This window comes from Eleutherodactylus coqui, chromosome 9, assembly GCF_035609145.1.
Source record: "Eleutherodactylus coqui strain aEleCoq1 chromosome 9, aEleCoq1.hap1, whole genome shotgun sequence".
Lineage (NCBI taxonomy): Eukaryota > Metazoa > Chordata > Amphibia > Anura > Eleutherodactylidae > Eleutherodactylus > Eleutherodactylus coqui.
The window spans coordinates 41,358,846-41,371,839 of NC_089845.1; the positions used below are offsets into that span (position 1 = coordinate 41,358,846).

The following is a 12,994-nucleotide window of genomic DNA, read 5'->3' on the forward strand; positions in this document are numbered from 1 at the left end:
ATGGTGTGCCGTCTAGAAACCATGCCCAGCGAGGAACCGTTAAAGGATCTGGGAATGTTTAGCTTGCAAAAAAGAAGGCTGAGAGGAGATTTAATAGCTGTCTACAAATATCTGAAGGGCTGTCACAGTGCAGAGGGATCAGCCCTATTCTCATCTGTACAAGGAAAGACTAGAAGCAATGGGATGAAACTGAAAGAGGGGAGACACAAATTAGATATTAGACAGCGAGGGTGCTGAATGAGTGGAACAGGTTACCACGGGAGGTGGTGAGTTCTCCTCTCTTCACTCATGTGAGTGTTGTCATAAACGGTCATGGTTTAGCTAAAAATCATCAAACACATAAATGTCCATGTCCAATTTGACTTGACCATTAACCCTTAACTCACTTGGCGAGGTCAAAAAAGACCCTCTGCGTCCGATTCCGGGTGTAACTTATGGACAAAGCACTGTGACATGCTTCCGCCTAGTTTCGGTTTGCTGCAGGTTGCGGCCAGAGGCGCGTGCTGATATGTCAGCGCCTGAATTACCCCACTAAGTGAATTTCTTTCATTTAGTTTTTTTTAGTTTGCATTATTATAATGTGTCCTGTTTGTTTTTTGTTTAATAGCAAGTCTGTCTCATTTCCTAACTGAAGAGTGAAGATGAACAGCCGGTGTAATAATTAGTTCCTCCCAGTACCAAGTGATGAGGCGGATTCTTATCATTTTCACTTGTTGTCTTGGAGCTTGTTCACATCAGCGCCAGAGGTTCTCTTCTGACATAGCAATGCATGCAGCTATATTTAATCCTGCTAAGTCCAGAAAAATGGCAGACAGAAGCCAAACGGACCCTAGTCTAGTCAGTGGGGTCATTCGGTTCCTTTCTATCCAAGGGTTGGCGTTTACTTGCTCCCCAAACGGGGAAGGAAAACAGAAGCCCCTAGCCCAGATGTGACCGAGCTCTTGGATGGACGGCTGGAAGTTTTTTGGGGTTTTTTTGTGTAAGTTTAAAGATTTAGTTATTCTACTGTTGTTTTGGTGTAACCCATATACAAGCTATTTACATATGTAGTTTTAAGATATTAGACCCAAAGTGACCGAAGTCTTTCTTGGCGGGTCTTTCTTTACCCTGTGAAGTGAGTGATTGCAGAAATAGCCAAGTGAGCTAAGCGTTAATGTGAATCATGATCCATACCAGTCTTATGACAAATCTGATCAGTAGCAGCACGTTTAGGCCGTTTTCACGCGGCCAAGAATCTAGCGTAAGCGTGGTGCGTTGCGAGACTCACAAAACGCACGCAAATATAAACCCCATTCTTTTGAATGGAGTCTTATACATAAGCGATGTTTTCCCACATTGCAGTGCAGGGAAAAAAACATGGGGAGAGCTGACGGTTCTCCGCACTGAGCCTGTCTAACAGATAGGCTGACCGTGGAGAATCACGGCAAATCGCAGCATGCTGTGAGTTGCCGGCCACGAGCGAGGAATCGCTATGATTCTCTGTTCGTTTAAATGGCGCTTTTTTAAATTCAGTAAAAGCTGCTTCCAGGCGGTTTAATAATTTTGTCTTTTTTGCACATTCCTATTTCAGGAGAAAAAGCTTTTAATTGTTCTGAGCAACTGCAGCTATCTGGAGCGACATACTCTGCTGAACATTGCCAACCACTTTGAGAAGCACGGCTTCCAGGGGATAGAGAGCATCACAAAGGTAGGATCTGATTCTTCCTTTTATTTTAAATGTGTCTCTCCGTAAAGACTAATTTCTTATTTTATGTTCTTGTCTCCACACCACAAGTATATAACGCACCCGTTTTCCAGTATGTGAGTATGTAACTAAATGGGAACCGGTCATCACCTTTTAGGCCGTGTAAACTACATGATCGGGCTCAGGGGTGAGGGAACAGGTAGTCCGGGGAGCTGTATTTACTACTGCCAGGGTGCCCTGTAATAGCGCTGTGTCCCTGGTGCGCATATAGCTTGTGTCTTTTCAGGTGCCTATGGTAGAGTATCTGCACAGAGCCATCTGAAAAGATTCGCGCATGTGCGCACACCAACTTTGCAGAGATACAGCATTGGAACACCGCACCCGATGGGTATGTAAAACGTCTCCCCGGACGCCCCATTCCCTCACCTCTCAGCCTCATAACGTAGTTTACGGCTGAAAAGTGATGACACGTTCCCTTTAAGGGATAAGTCTGAAGTCCTATTTACTGCTGTGGTTAGTAGAAGAGATGGTAATTCCCAAAATCTGCGGAACAATTAAAGCAGCCTCTCATCTCTAGGGATTTTGTATTGATCCAGTTTTGTATGTTTCTTGCAAACACTTAAAGGTGGTTTCCCACTTCCAGCTGTTTTCAGACAGCTCTGTACATTGTGCAGTGGCTCTGTTTGGTACTGCAAGCAGAGTCCCATTCACTTCAATAGGATTCAGCCTGCAGTACCAACCTCAGCCACTATGCAAAGTATGGAGCTGTCTGAAAACAGCTAGAAGTTGGACAACCCCTTTAAAGGAACACTACTTTTATAATTCAGGTTTTAGGCTTAAACAGCAGAAATAATTGTGCCTAGTTTCAGACTGTGTGACATTCTGTATGTCACTTAAACAAACCACAGTGTAGAAATCTTGCACCAAATATATAGGTTAGTTTCTTTCTTATCTCTTCCACTCTTGGCTGGTAGCCGGCTGAGGGGCAGGACCTGGCAAGCCTGGTCATCTATTGCAGAGAGAGCAATGTAAGAGACCCCTCCTACTACTAGACAAGCCTCATTACAGACTTGTGATAAGTGAGGGAGAAAATACTGACCCATAGAATAAAGTTATCAGGTCGTTTTTGTTGCATTTTGTGCGCCGTGGAAACAAGGCGCACTGAAAATGGCGGAATTTCGTATCGTTTTTTTTCATTTTACTCCACTTAGAATTTTTTTAAAGTTTTTCAGTACATTATATGGTACATTAAATAGCACCAATGAAGAATACAACTCGTCCTGCAAAAAACAAGCCCTCATACAGCGACAATGGACATTTACAAAAACATAACCGCCTGAAAAATAGGGCAATTGCAGGGTTTTTCCATTTCCATAAAAATGTCTGTTTTTAATAAATTATATGGTACATCACAGGAGTTTGTACCAGAATGGTAAGTATCCCATATCCACAGCCTATCACTACTGAGACCACCACCGATTCCGGGAATGTCCCCCATCTTCCTTGCTGCACCCCCTGCAGTGAGGAGACTGACAATAGAAAGAAAAAAAAACTGTTGTGCCATTTGTTTTTCGCCCCACTTAACTTTTTTTATTTTTTTAAAGTTTTTTTTTTTTTTAAACTTTGATGGGTCCCCTGTCTTGAGATTGGTGGGGGTCTCAGCAGTGCAAAAATTGTTTAAATGCTCCACTCCCATGCGCAATACTATAGGTATTCATTGGAAGCCCTCTGACGGAGCTGTACGATGATACTGTAGGTTCCCGATAACAAGAATATACTGCATTAGTCCACTTCCTGCCAGCAGATTTCTGCTGAAGGTATCTGACATATACAACAGATATTCCGTGTCAGCATCTTACTCTTATCAGTAGCATCAAACAAGTCAATGAAATCTGTTGCTTTGCTTCTCCTTTATGAGTGATGTATGGGAGTTTTTTTTTCAAAGAATGAAAATGTCAGAGTGGGCGGCATTACAGATCGCATTAATTTCTTCAGTCTTATCTTTGATGACCCATCAAGGCTGTGATCAAAGCTAAATATCTTTCCATAATGTGTGTTTTGTGTACACGGCCCTGCTCAGGTCTCTTTAAAGCCCGCTTTTCACTATCAAAGTGTTGAATTTCTTTTATAGTAACTTTTATTCAAGTGTAACAAAATGTAATTATTTTTCTGAAGTTCTAAAACTACTTTATATCATTTTGAGGGGTTTTTTGTTAATTTTTTATATTGGGTATGTTTTATTTTATTTTTAGGGTCTAATTTCATATTGTGTTTTAGTATGTTTTATAGAATGTTATATATTTTATATCAATTCTATGTAAAGAATTTAGTAACTGATCAGAATATTTTGGCGGGGCGAGTTGTATTTCCTAATAGTTCTATTTAATGTATTGAAAAACTTAGATAATTGTAAGTGCTGTGAAATAGAAAAAGAACGCAATTGTGGTATTGGGTTTTGGAGTTTTTTTTGACGGTGTTCATGGTGCCGAAAAAATGCATGTTATCGTTATTCTACGGGTCAGTACAAATCTGGCAATACCAAATTTAGTTTGTTTTATTTATATTTGCATTTGAAATGAAAAAAGGTGTTTTTATTTTTTTTTTACTTTAAATATTTTTATTTTTATTTTTTTTTTTTTTAAATATTCTCAAAAATTTTTTTTTTTTTTTTTTACATTTTAGTCCCTATAGGGAACTTGAACTGGCCACAGTTTGATCATGTCTGCGATATGCTACAATAGTTTAGTATTGCATGTATTATATTTTTAATGATGGTCCATTAAGCTGTGCCACACTGGAATATATGGCAGCCCTGGGAGGTTTCCCTAGGCTCCAAGCTGCCATGTGAACCCACTCTCTCCCAGCAATGGTTTTGGGGCGGGTACTGCTGAAGAGCTCCCCCTCTGGCTAGCCGCTTAGGTACACCGTCAATTTTGACAGGGACATCGATACAGTTAACTGCAGCGATTGGAGCTAGTTCAGGCGGGTGTCAGCTGTCAGAAACAGCCAACGCCTAGTGGATATGGAGCAGGATCGGCTCCCAAGCCCACTCCATATAGTAAATTCACGGTGGGCGGTCCTTAGCGGATTAAATACGTATTGCACTTGCTCCACAACCATGCCTTACAGTTTTTTTGTGGTTCAGAAATGCTTCAAAAACGCAAACTGTGAATGCAGCCTAAAACTTGCCGTACATATGAGATATCAATTGGCTGCAATGTAGCCAATCACTGCAGCTGCTGGGATCATTCTTAAGAACGATTTCACAGATAAGTACAGTACCGGCTACAAGGGTTATCTGGATCGTGTAAAATAAAGAAATAAGCCAAACTCCACCAATGTGCGGCGTGGGACCACTCCACCAATGTGCGGCATGGGACCACTCCACCAGTGTGCGGCATGGGACCACTCCACCAGTGTACGGCATGGGACCACTCCACCAGTGTACGGCATGGGACCACTCCACCAATGTGCGGCATGGGACCACTCCACCAGTGTACGGCATGGGACCACTCCACCAATGTGCGGCATGGGACCACTCCACCAGTGTGCGGCATGGGACCACTCCACCAGTGTGCGGCATGGGACCACTCCACCAGTGTGCGGCATGGGACCACTCCACCAATGTGCGGCATGGGACCACTCCACCAGTGTACGGCATGGGACCACTCCACCAGTATACGGCATGGGACCACTCCACCAGTGTACGGCATGGGACCACTCCACCAGTGTACGGCATGGGACCACTCCACCAGTGTGCGGCATGGGACCACTCCACCAGTGTGCGGCATGGGACCACTCCACCAGTGTGCGGCATGGGACCACTCCACCAGTGTGCGGCATGGGACCACTCCACCAGTGTACGGCATGGGACCACTCCACCAGTGTACGGCATGGGACCACTCCACCAGTGTGCGGCATGGGACCACTCCACCAGTGTGCGGCATGGGACCACTCCACCAGTGTACGGCATGGGACCACTCCACCAGTGTACGGCATGGGACCAGTACCTGCTTCTTCCGGATTTGGAGTGGTAGCGATTGGGGTTCTTGCTCTGGGTGTGTGTTTAAGGGGAGGGGACTTAAAAGGTGAATATGGCTTATTTCTAATTGTACAGGCATATTCGCCAATACACGTGCAATATCAGCCGCAGTCAGTTAACATGTTCCGATATGTTGAGTTGCATGATTGGGAGACTATATAGCTTATGGTCAGCCAATCAAACAAATGATTGTTCATGTTAATTGTGTAGCTGATGGTCGCCTTAAGGCCTCATGTCCACGGGCATAATTGAATTGTGGATTTCCCGCTGGGCATCCACGCAGACGATCCGCAAATCAATCATCCCATAGACAATCCTTAGGCATCCGCAGGTAATTAAATACCTGCTGATGCCATTTTCCCCAATTTGCGGATCGCACGCAAGGGGAGGGGGGGGGAAGCAGAATGCTCCATTTTCTGCGGAGTTTCATACGGACGGCTTCCATTGTAGTCAATAGAAGCTGTCCAATCCGCGGCACACCTGTAGCCCACAGTGCTTACGTGCCACAGATCCGCGGGAAAGCAGGATATTTGAAAAAAAAAATCACTGCTCATGCACGGGGCGCAGCCGCATTCTCCGCCGTGCAGAGGAAAAGAGGATCCGGCCGGGACGTAGAAGACCCACACCGCATCTGGACAAGTAAGAAAATGTCCATTGGCTGCGGGCACGGGTCTATTAGTCTGCGCATTCCGTGGACATGAGGCCTAAATAGACAAAATTGGCTATTCTGGGCTCCTTCTTTTGAGTGGATGGCCACCCTTGCTGTACTTGGTTAGCAGATCCAGCTCCTTTTAAGTCGGTCTAGTATATGTTTTGTCTGTATAACTATCAGACCATATTAGTAATTCTGCCACAGTGTTTGCAGAGAATGTTTTTGCAAAGTGGCGGAATCAAATTATAAACAACTTGATTAAAGAACTTTTATCTAGTTTTGACTTATTAATTAATTTTTTTGTTAATGCCTAAAGTAAGTGTAGTATAGCAGAAATGAAGATTCGGGTCCCGCTGCGGCTGACAGGTGAGTCGCAGCGGGGAGCAGGGGAGAGCGGGCAGGAGCTCCCCGCTCCGTGCCGGCACCCGAATCTTCAGGGACGAGCACAGCGATACTCGGATAAAGCAAATTACTCGAGCGAGTAGTACTTTTCCGAGTACGCTCGCTCATGTCTAATGGCGAAATGGTGTCGGGCATTCATCTGATTGGCCGTTATGTGATGTTGTGTTGTCTTTGGGTTTGCAGAGAGCTATGCTCAGATAGAGACTGGCCGGCATACATGTATGAGCGTTGTACTGTTGCCTTCTGTATTGATTATAAGGGAGTCCAGCCAGTAATTGTTTGCTTTTCCCGTATTGCAGGCCAGCACGGAATCCCTGAAGGAGCTGGACCAAAGTCTATTTGAAAAATTTATCGAGATTAAAGCTGACCCCATAGTTGGATCTCTGGAGCCCGGTATTTATGCTGGGTACTTCGACTGGAAAGACTGTCTCACTCCTACAGGTAAGCCACGGATGAGTTGTGAGCTCTTGCTTTGCACAACGCCACGGTCAGACGAGCCTGTTTTTTTAGCTCGCCTATGTTCACAAAAAAAAGAAAAAAAGGCGCTCCATGCATTAGCGCAAGACGCGTGAGCGGGAAAAGTTTCATATGTGCAGCGCATAAGACTTTGCCCGTCCACTGGAGCAGCTGTGCTTGGAGAAGCGCAGCTGCTCCACCAAGGTCTCCTCACCACTGAATACTATGACAGTGCTGTCACAGCGATGAGGGAACTCCCTGCAGGGAGGAAAGAACTCCCTGTCACAGCTGTGGCAGGGGAGATCAATGCTATCCTATTGCTTTCGATGGGGCCAACGCTGCTGTCGCCCCAATGAAAGCAATGGGATGAAGGCAATTCCCGCAGGGATTTTTGGGTAAGGGCTTGAAATATAAGCCCTTCCCTGAAAATAACTGCAGGCTGCTGAAAAAAAAAAATAATGCTATAATATAATGTCGTCCCTCGCCCCTATACCTCTTTTAATGCACCCCAAGACTTTATTAGCTTTTACAGCAGCTGACTGGCATTGGTTACTCCAGTTAAATCTACAGTCCACTAGTACCCTCAGGTCTTTTTCCATCTCACTTTTCCCTAGCCGTACCCCATGTAGTGTATATTGGTGACATCCGTTCCTCCTGCCCATGTGCATAACCTTACATTTATCAACATTGAACTTCATTTGCCATTTTTCTGCCCAAGCCCCCAGCTTATCTCGGTCCGTTTGTAGCCGCACATTGTCCTCCGTTGCATTAATTATATTGTATAATTTTGTCTCATCTGCAAATATTGATATTTTGCTGTGCAGCCCCTCTATCAGGTCATTAATAAATATGTTGAACAGAGTAGGGCCTAATACTGAACCCTGTGGCACCCCGCTAGCGACGGTGGCCCAATCACAGTACAAACTATTTATTACCACCCTCTGCTTTCTATCTCTGAGCCAATTCTTTACCCAGATACACACGTTTTAGCCCAGACTGAGCTGTTGTAAGAAAAAAAAATATAAAATGCCAGATTTTAATTTTTTTGGGAATCCCATCTACTTAAAAGATAAAATAAAACCAAAAACTACGAAAAACAAGCCCTCACACAGCCACATTGATGGAAAAGAAAATGTTATATTTCAAGCCGCCCCCAAAAACCGGGGTAGGTCTTATTATTGGGGTAGGACCTATTTTTGGGATAACACGGTATAACCTGTTATAACTAGAGATGAGCGAGCGTACTCGCTAAGGCAAATTACTCGAGCGAGTATTGCCATTTTGGAGTACATGCCCGCTCGTGCCAAAAGATTCGGGGGCCGGCGGGGGTGAGCGGTGAGTTGCGGGAGTGAGCATGGGGAAGAGAGATTGCCGGAGCTTTAAACCTGTGCCGGACTTTGGTGCTAGGCTTTAATCCTGATAACAAAACGCTGTAAATTTACTGCACTGTGGGTCTTTAACCCCTTCATGCTCCAGGGCGTAAGTTTACATCCTGGCAGCAGGGTACTTCTATGTAGATCGCAGCACGGAAAGGGTTCACAGAGGGAGCGCGCTCCCTCTGTGACATCAGCGGGCTCTCACGATATAAGAGAGCCCGGCTGGTTGCCATGACAACAGGACGCCAGATACTTGCGTCCTGTATTGCTGTAGCCTGTGATCGCTGTATAAACGATAAGGCATGGCAGGGCAGCAGCCCTGCCATGCCTTATCACAGCGATCATCAGTGCTATACTGTAAGTGCCCCAGAGGGACAGAAATTGTGTAAAAAAAAAAAAGATAAGAAAAATGTTTTAAAAAAAAAAGTAAACCCTTTTTTTATGCTTTCTCAGATTAGCATAAAAAAGGTAAAAAAATTAAATTTCCCACATTTGGTATTGTCGTGTCCGTAACGACGCGTACAATAAGTTAAATATGCTTTTGACTGTGCACAGAAAAAAGCATTAAAAAACTGAGGCAAAATGCTAATTTTTAGCATTTTGCCTCCCTAAAAACGCAATAAAAGTGATCAAAAAAGCCGTATGTACTCCAAAACGGTACCAATAAAAACTACAGCTCGTCTTGCAAAAAATAAGCCCGCACAGAGCTGCGTCCATGGAGAAATAAAAAAGTTACAGGACTTTGAATGCAGCGATTTAGAAAAAAAAAGACTTCCCAAAAAAAAGGGGGTTTTATTGCAGAAAAGTGGAAAAACCTAAAAAAAAGTAAGAATTTTGGTATCGTTGTAACCGTACCGACCTGCAGAAAAAAATGTATTGTGTCATTTATGCTGCATGATTAACGCTGTAAAAAATAATCTATGGCAGAATTGATGCGTTTTCCCTCCCTGCGATCATAAAAAAATAATAAAAGTTTTACGATATAGTCAATGTACCCAAAAGTGGCGCCGATAAAAACTACAGTTTGCCACGCAAAAAACAAGCCATTATACGGAAAAGTAAAAAAGTTATGACTTTTGAGAAATTGAGAAGAAAATCCACCAAAAATCATTGCGTCCTTAAGCCCAACATAGGCCGTGTCATTAAGGGGTTAAAGAGTTAATAGAAGTGCGCATTGCTGGTTCATGCTCCGATCGCGGAAATCAAAGTTGTAGAGGTAGAAAGTAAGTAAAATGCTAACGGTTTTAGAATGCTAACCTTGTATATGCAAACTGTCAAGCGTATTGTTATGGTGTCAGTGACCAGAAATCAGCAATCCTGCGGCTCATGGTCATTACAGCTACGGACACCCCCGCTGGAAATGTAACCGGCTGTAGAGAATTGTATCTGTAGGTAGATATGGTTCGGGTATAGTAGAGTAGTCCATCGAGGTACTCATTGTGACACTGTTGGACTCGCTGCTGATGTCCACAAGCCTGTGTGTGCAGTGTGAGCGGCGGGTCCCACCGGAGTTGCACTTCTCTAGAGTACAGCAAATTAAAGTTTTAAAAAGAATATTCTGGTTAGCCAAGGTGAACCTCAGGTTCCTGCGCAGCGTGACATCTGTCTGAGTGTTCTGCTGAGGCCTCTGCGGGTCCCCGTGGCCAGAAGGCAGGCTGCTTTATTTAGTGAGCTGTAGGCTCTGGAGCTGAAATCGCTGAGTACCTCTGTAAATACATAGTAATTCTAAGGCTGCTTTCACACGGCCTGAGAAAATTGGACAAGATGTACTAATCCCGCACGAATATGGACCCCAGTCTCATACATGAGCTATTTTTCTCCCACGTCGTATCACTTTGTAGGAAAAATAATCACGACGTATCCTATCTTTTGGCATTCCGTCAGAACATATCACCCATTGTATTCAATGAGGCCAGAAAACGCCTCGCATAGCGTATGGTGGGGGGTTACCCATTGAAAACACTTGCCTCCGGCGCAGCTTTCAGGAACACAACTGTACTGAAGTGATGGGAGACTTCACATCCGTGGCGACGTTACACATGTGCAATTTGGGGCTGAGTGTCATGGCCCCATATCACACTGGGCCGCGTGTAGGAAGCCATATAGTGTACTGATCCTGAGTAAGGCTGCGCTCACACCTATGCCGGGGGTTCCGCTTTCCTTCAGCGTTCAGAGAGCAGGAAAGGGAAATCCATGCAGCCAAAGATCTGAATCACGCCAGGCAGACCCCTATGTCTATAATGGGATCTGCTCGCTTTCCATCCAGATGGCCGGATTTTGGACTGGAGAAAAACCACTGCACGCAGCACTTTTTCTTCTGGTATCTTCAGCCGGATCTGCGAAAGGTCAGAGGGTGGGCTCAGATGAAGAAAACATACTACGGATTTTGACACACATCTGTAGTTAATCCACTACAAAATTGTCATGTTTTATGGATTTGTGTAGGTTCACTCTTTGCATTGTGAAGGATAAAATCAAAAGTCTGGGACAAAACAATCCCCCACTTGTCCTCAATTCTGCACATGGGAAATATGCTGCATGTGATCAGGAGCTTTTAGAAACCCCATTAGTAGCCATTAAAAGTGGCATTTTGGGTTGAACTTGGAGAAGCCACTTGTTCTATTAGCGGTATCAAGCTGTTTAACTTGTTCATGTTTGTGTTTTTGCAAACTGCTAAAAGTTTGTAAATTTTATTAAATAAACCTAATTTTCAGTGGGAATTGCATAATTTTGATTGCAACTGTAATGTATATTTGCAAAGTTACTTGGGGGATTAATGTCATTAATGGGAAGACTCCCTGTCGGAGAATAGAGGATAAATGTCAGATGGCTGCGAGTCCCACCGCCGTGGCACACCACCGCTCCTCTCATACTTTCATATGCGGAACTGCTGATTGGAGCAGCTCAGCAATTTGCTTCCCGTGTTCAAAACGAATCACTGCAGAGATATCTTCCTATTCCTAACTGAATGTTGGAATTGCAGGGGGTCCCAGTGCTCGTACCCCCAGTGATCAGGCATTTCTTCCCTATCCTCTGGCCTATCCCATGGATAGGGAACAAATGTCATTGGTGGGGAAACCTACACAATAAATCGGGTAGATTCAATGCACGTTCATTAGGCACATTATAAAAAAAGATAAAAATAGTGACAAAAAATAGTTGAATAATTGAAAAAAATATTTTTGCACTCTTAAAAAATAATTTTTTTTTATAACCCTGCATTTGTAATGATAATAAATTAAAGGGCCACTCCCTGCCCCTCATCTTATTGCCCGGCATATTCTGAACATCTCCTATGTATATTGCAGTCACTGCCATGCAGTGCATCCTCCCGTCTGATGCTTATCAGGCACCATCTTGATGTTGCTTTCACTGTTCTATGCTAGCAGTCCCATCAACATAGCATTACATGAACAGCTGGAGGCTTTACTATGTCTGCTGCAGAAAAAACACCGCCATTACATTCTGTATTCCCCTAAATATACTACAAACCATAAATATACACTGATGAACGGTCATCTCCTTCATTATGACTGTGTGACAGCAGCTGTGATCATGATTAGTAACTGTGATGGGAGTGTCTGTGTATGTATAAATGGAGATCATGCAGCAATCTCCTATCATACAAAGCAGGTGACTGCTGTTTCTTACAGCCGACACCCCAGCGGCAACAGCTCCGATAAGCCGCACGGCTGATCAGAGCCGTTAACCCTGTAAATGCCGGTCAATCCTGACAGCGGCATTTAAATCCCCCAAACGATGGTCTAGGGCACCATGCGTCCCCCCACGATGAGATTGCAGGGAGCCGTGCAGATGTCATGACATGACAGCCGGGGGCCTTCTGAAAAGCCCCAGGGCTGTCATGGCAGAATGCCTATCAAGCAATCCCTGTTCGGGTGTCATGGAAGCCGGGGGCTATGGTGGCTTGATAGACTGCCTGCCTGATTGCAGCATGATGTAATGCTATGGTATTACATCATACTGCAGGAGCCATCAAAGCATCGCAAGTTGTTGCCCCCTCTGGGGACTAAAAAGAAAGTACAAAAATGATCGATAAAGTTTTACTATTTATTTTACAAAAAAAAGTAATAAAAGTTTATAAAACCCACCTTTTGCCATATTTACAATAAAATATCTGAATAATAACGCCATCAGAAAAAAAGCCCTTTTTTTTGGTCACCCCCGTCTCCAAGAAAAAATGCAATAAAAAGCAATCAAAAAGTTGTATGTATTCCAAAATGGTACCAACACAGACTACAGGAAGTCCTGCAGAAAATGAAAAGTAAAAAAGTTATTGTGTGCAGAAGATAGCGGCAAAAATATACTTTAAAAAAATTACATAATTAAAAGTAGTCCAGCAGAAAAAAAACTATATGTTTGGT

The 12,994-nt window shown here is 43.9% G+C and overlaps 1 protein-coding gene across 1 annotated transcript in view; it reads left to right on the forward strand.

Annotated features, from left to right (window-relative positions):
* EXOC2 (exocyst complex component 2) overlaps positions 1 to 12,994 on the forward strand; it is a 168,571-nt gene that overhangs the window by 130,359 nt on the left and 25,218 nt on the right. The window contains exons 21-22 of the mRNA XM_066579268.1: positions 1,571 to 1,687; positions 7,080 to 7,221. Of these exons, the coding sequence (XP_066435365.1) occupies positions 1,571 to 1,687; positions 7,080 to 7,221 (259 nt within the window). The remainder of the gene's footprint in view (positions 1 to 1,570; positions 1,688 to 7,079; positions 7,222 to 12,994) is intronic.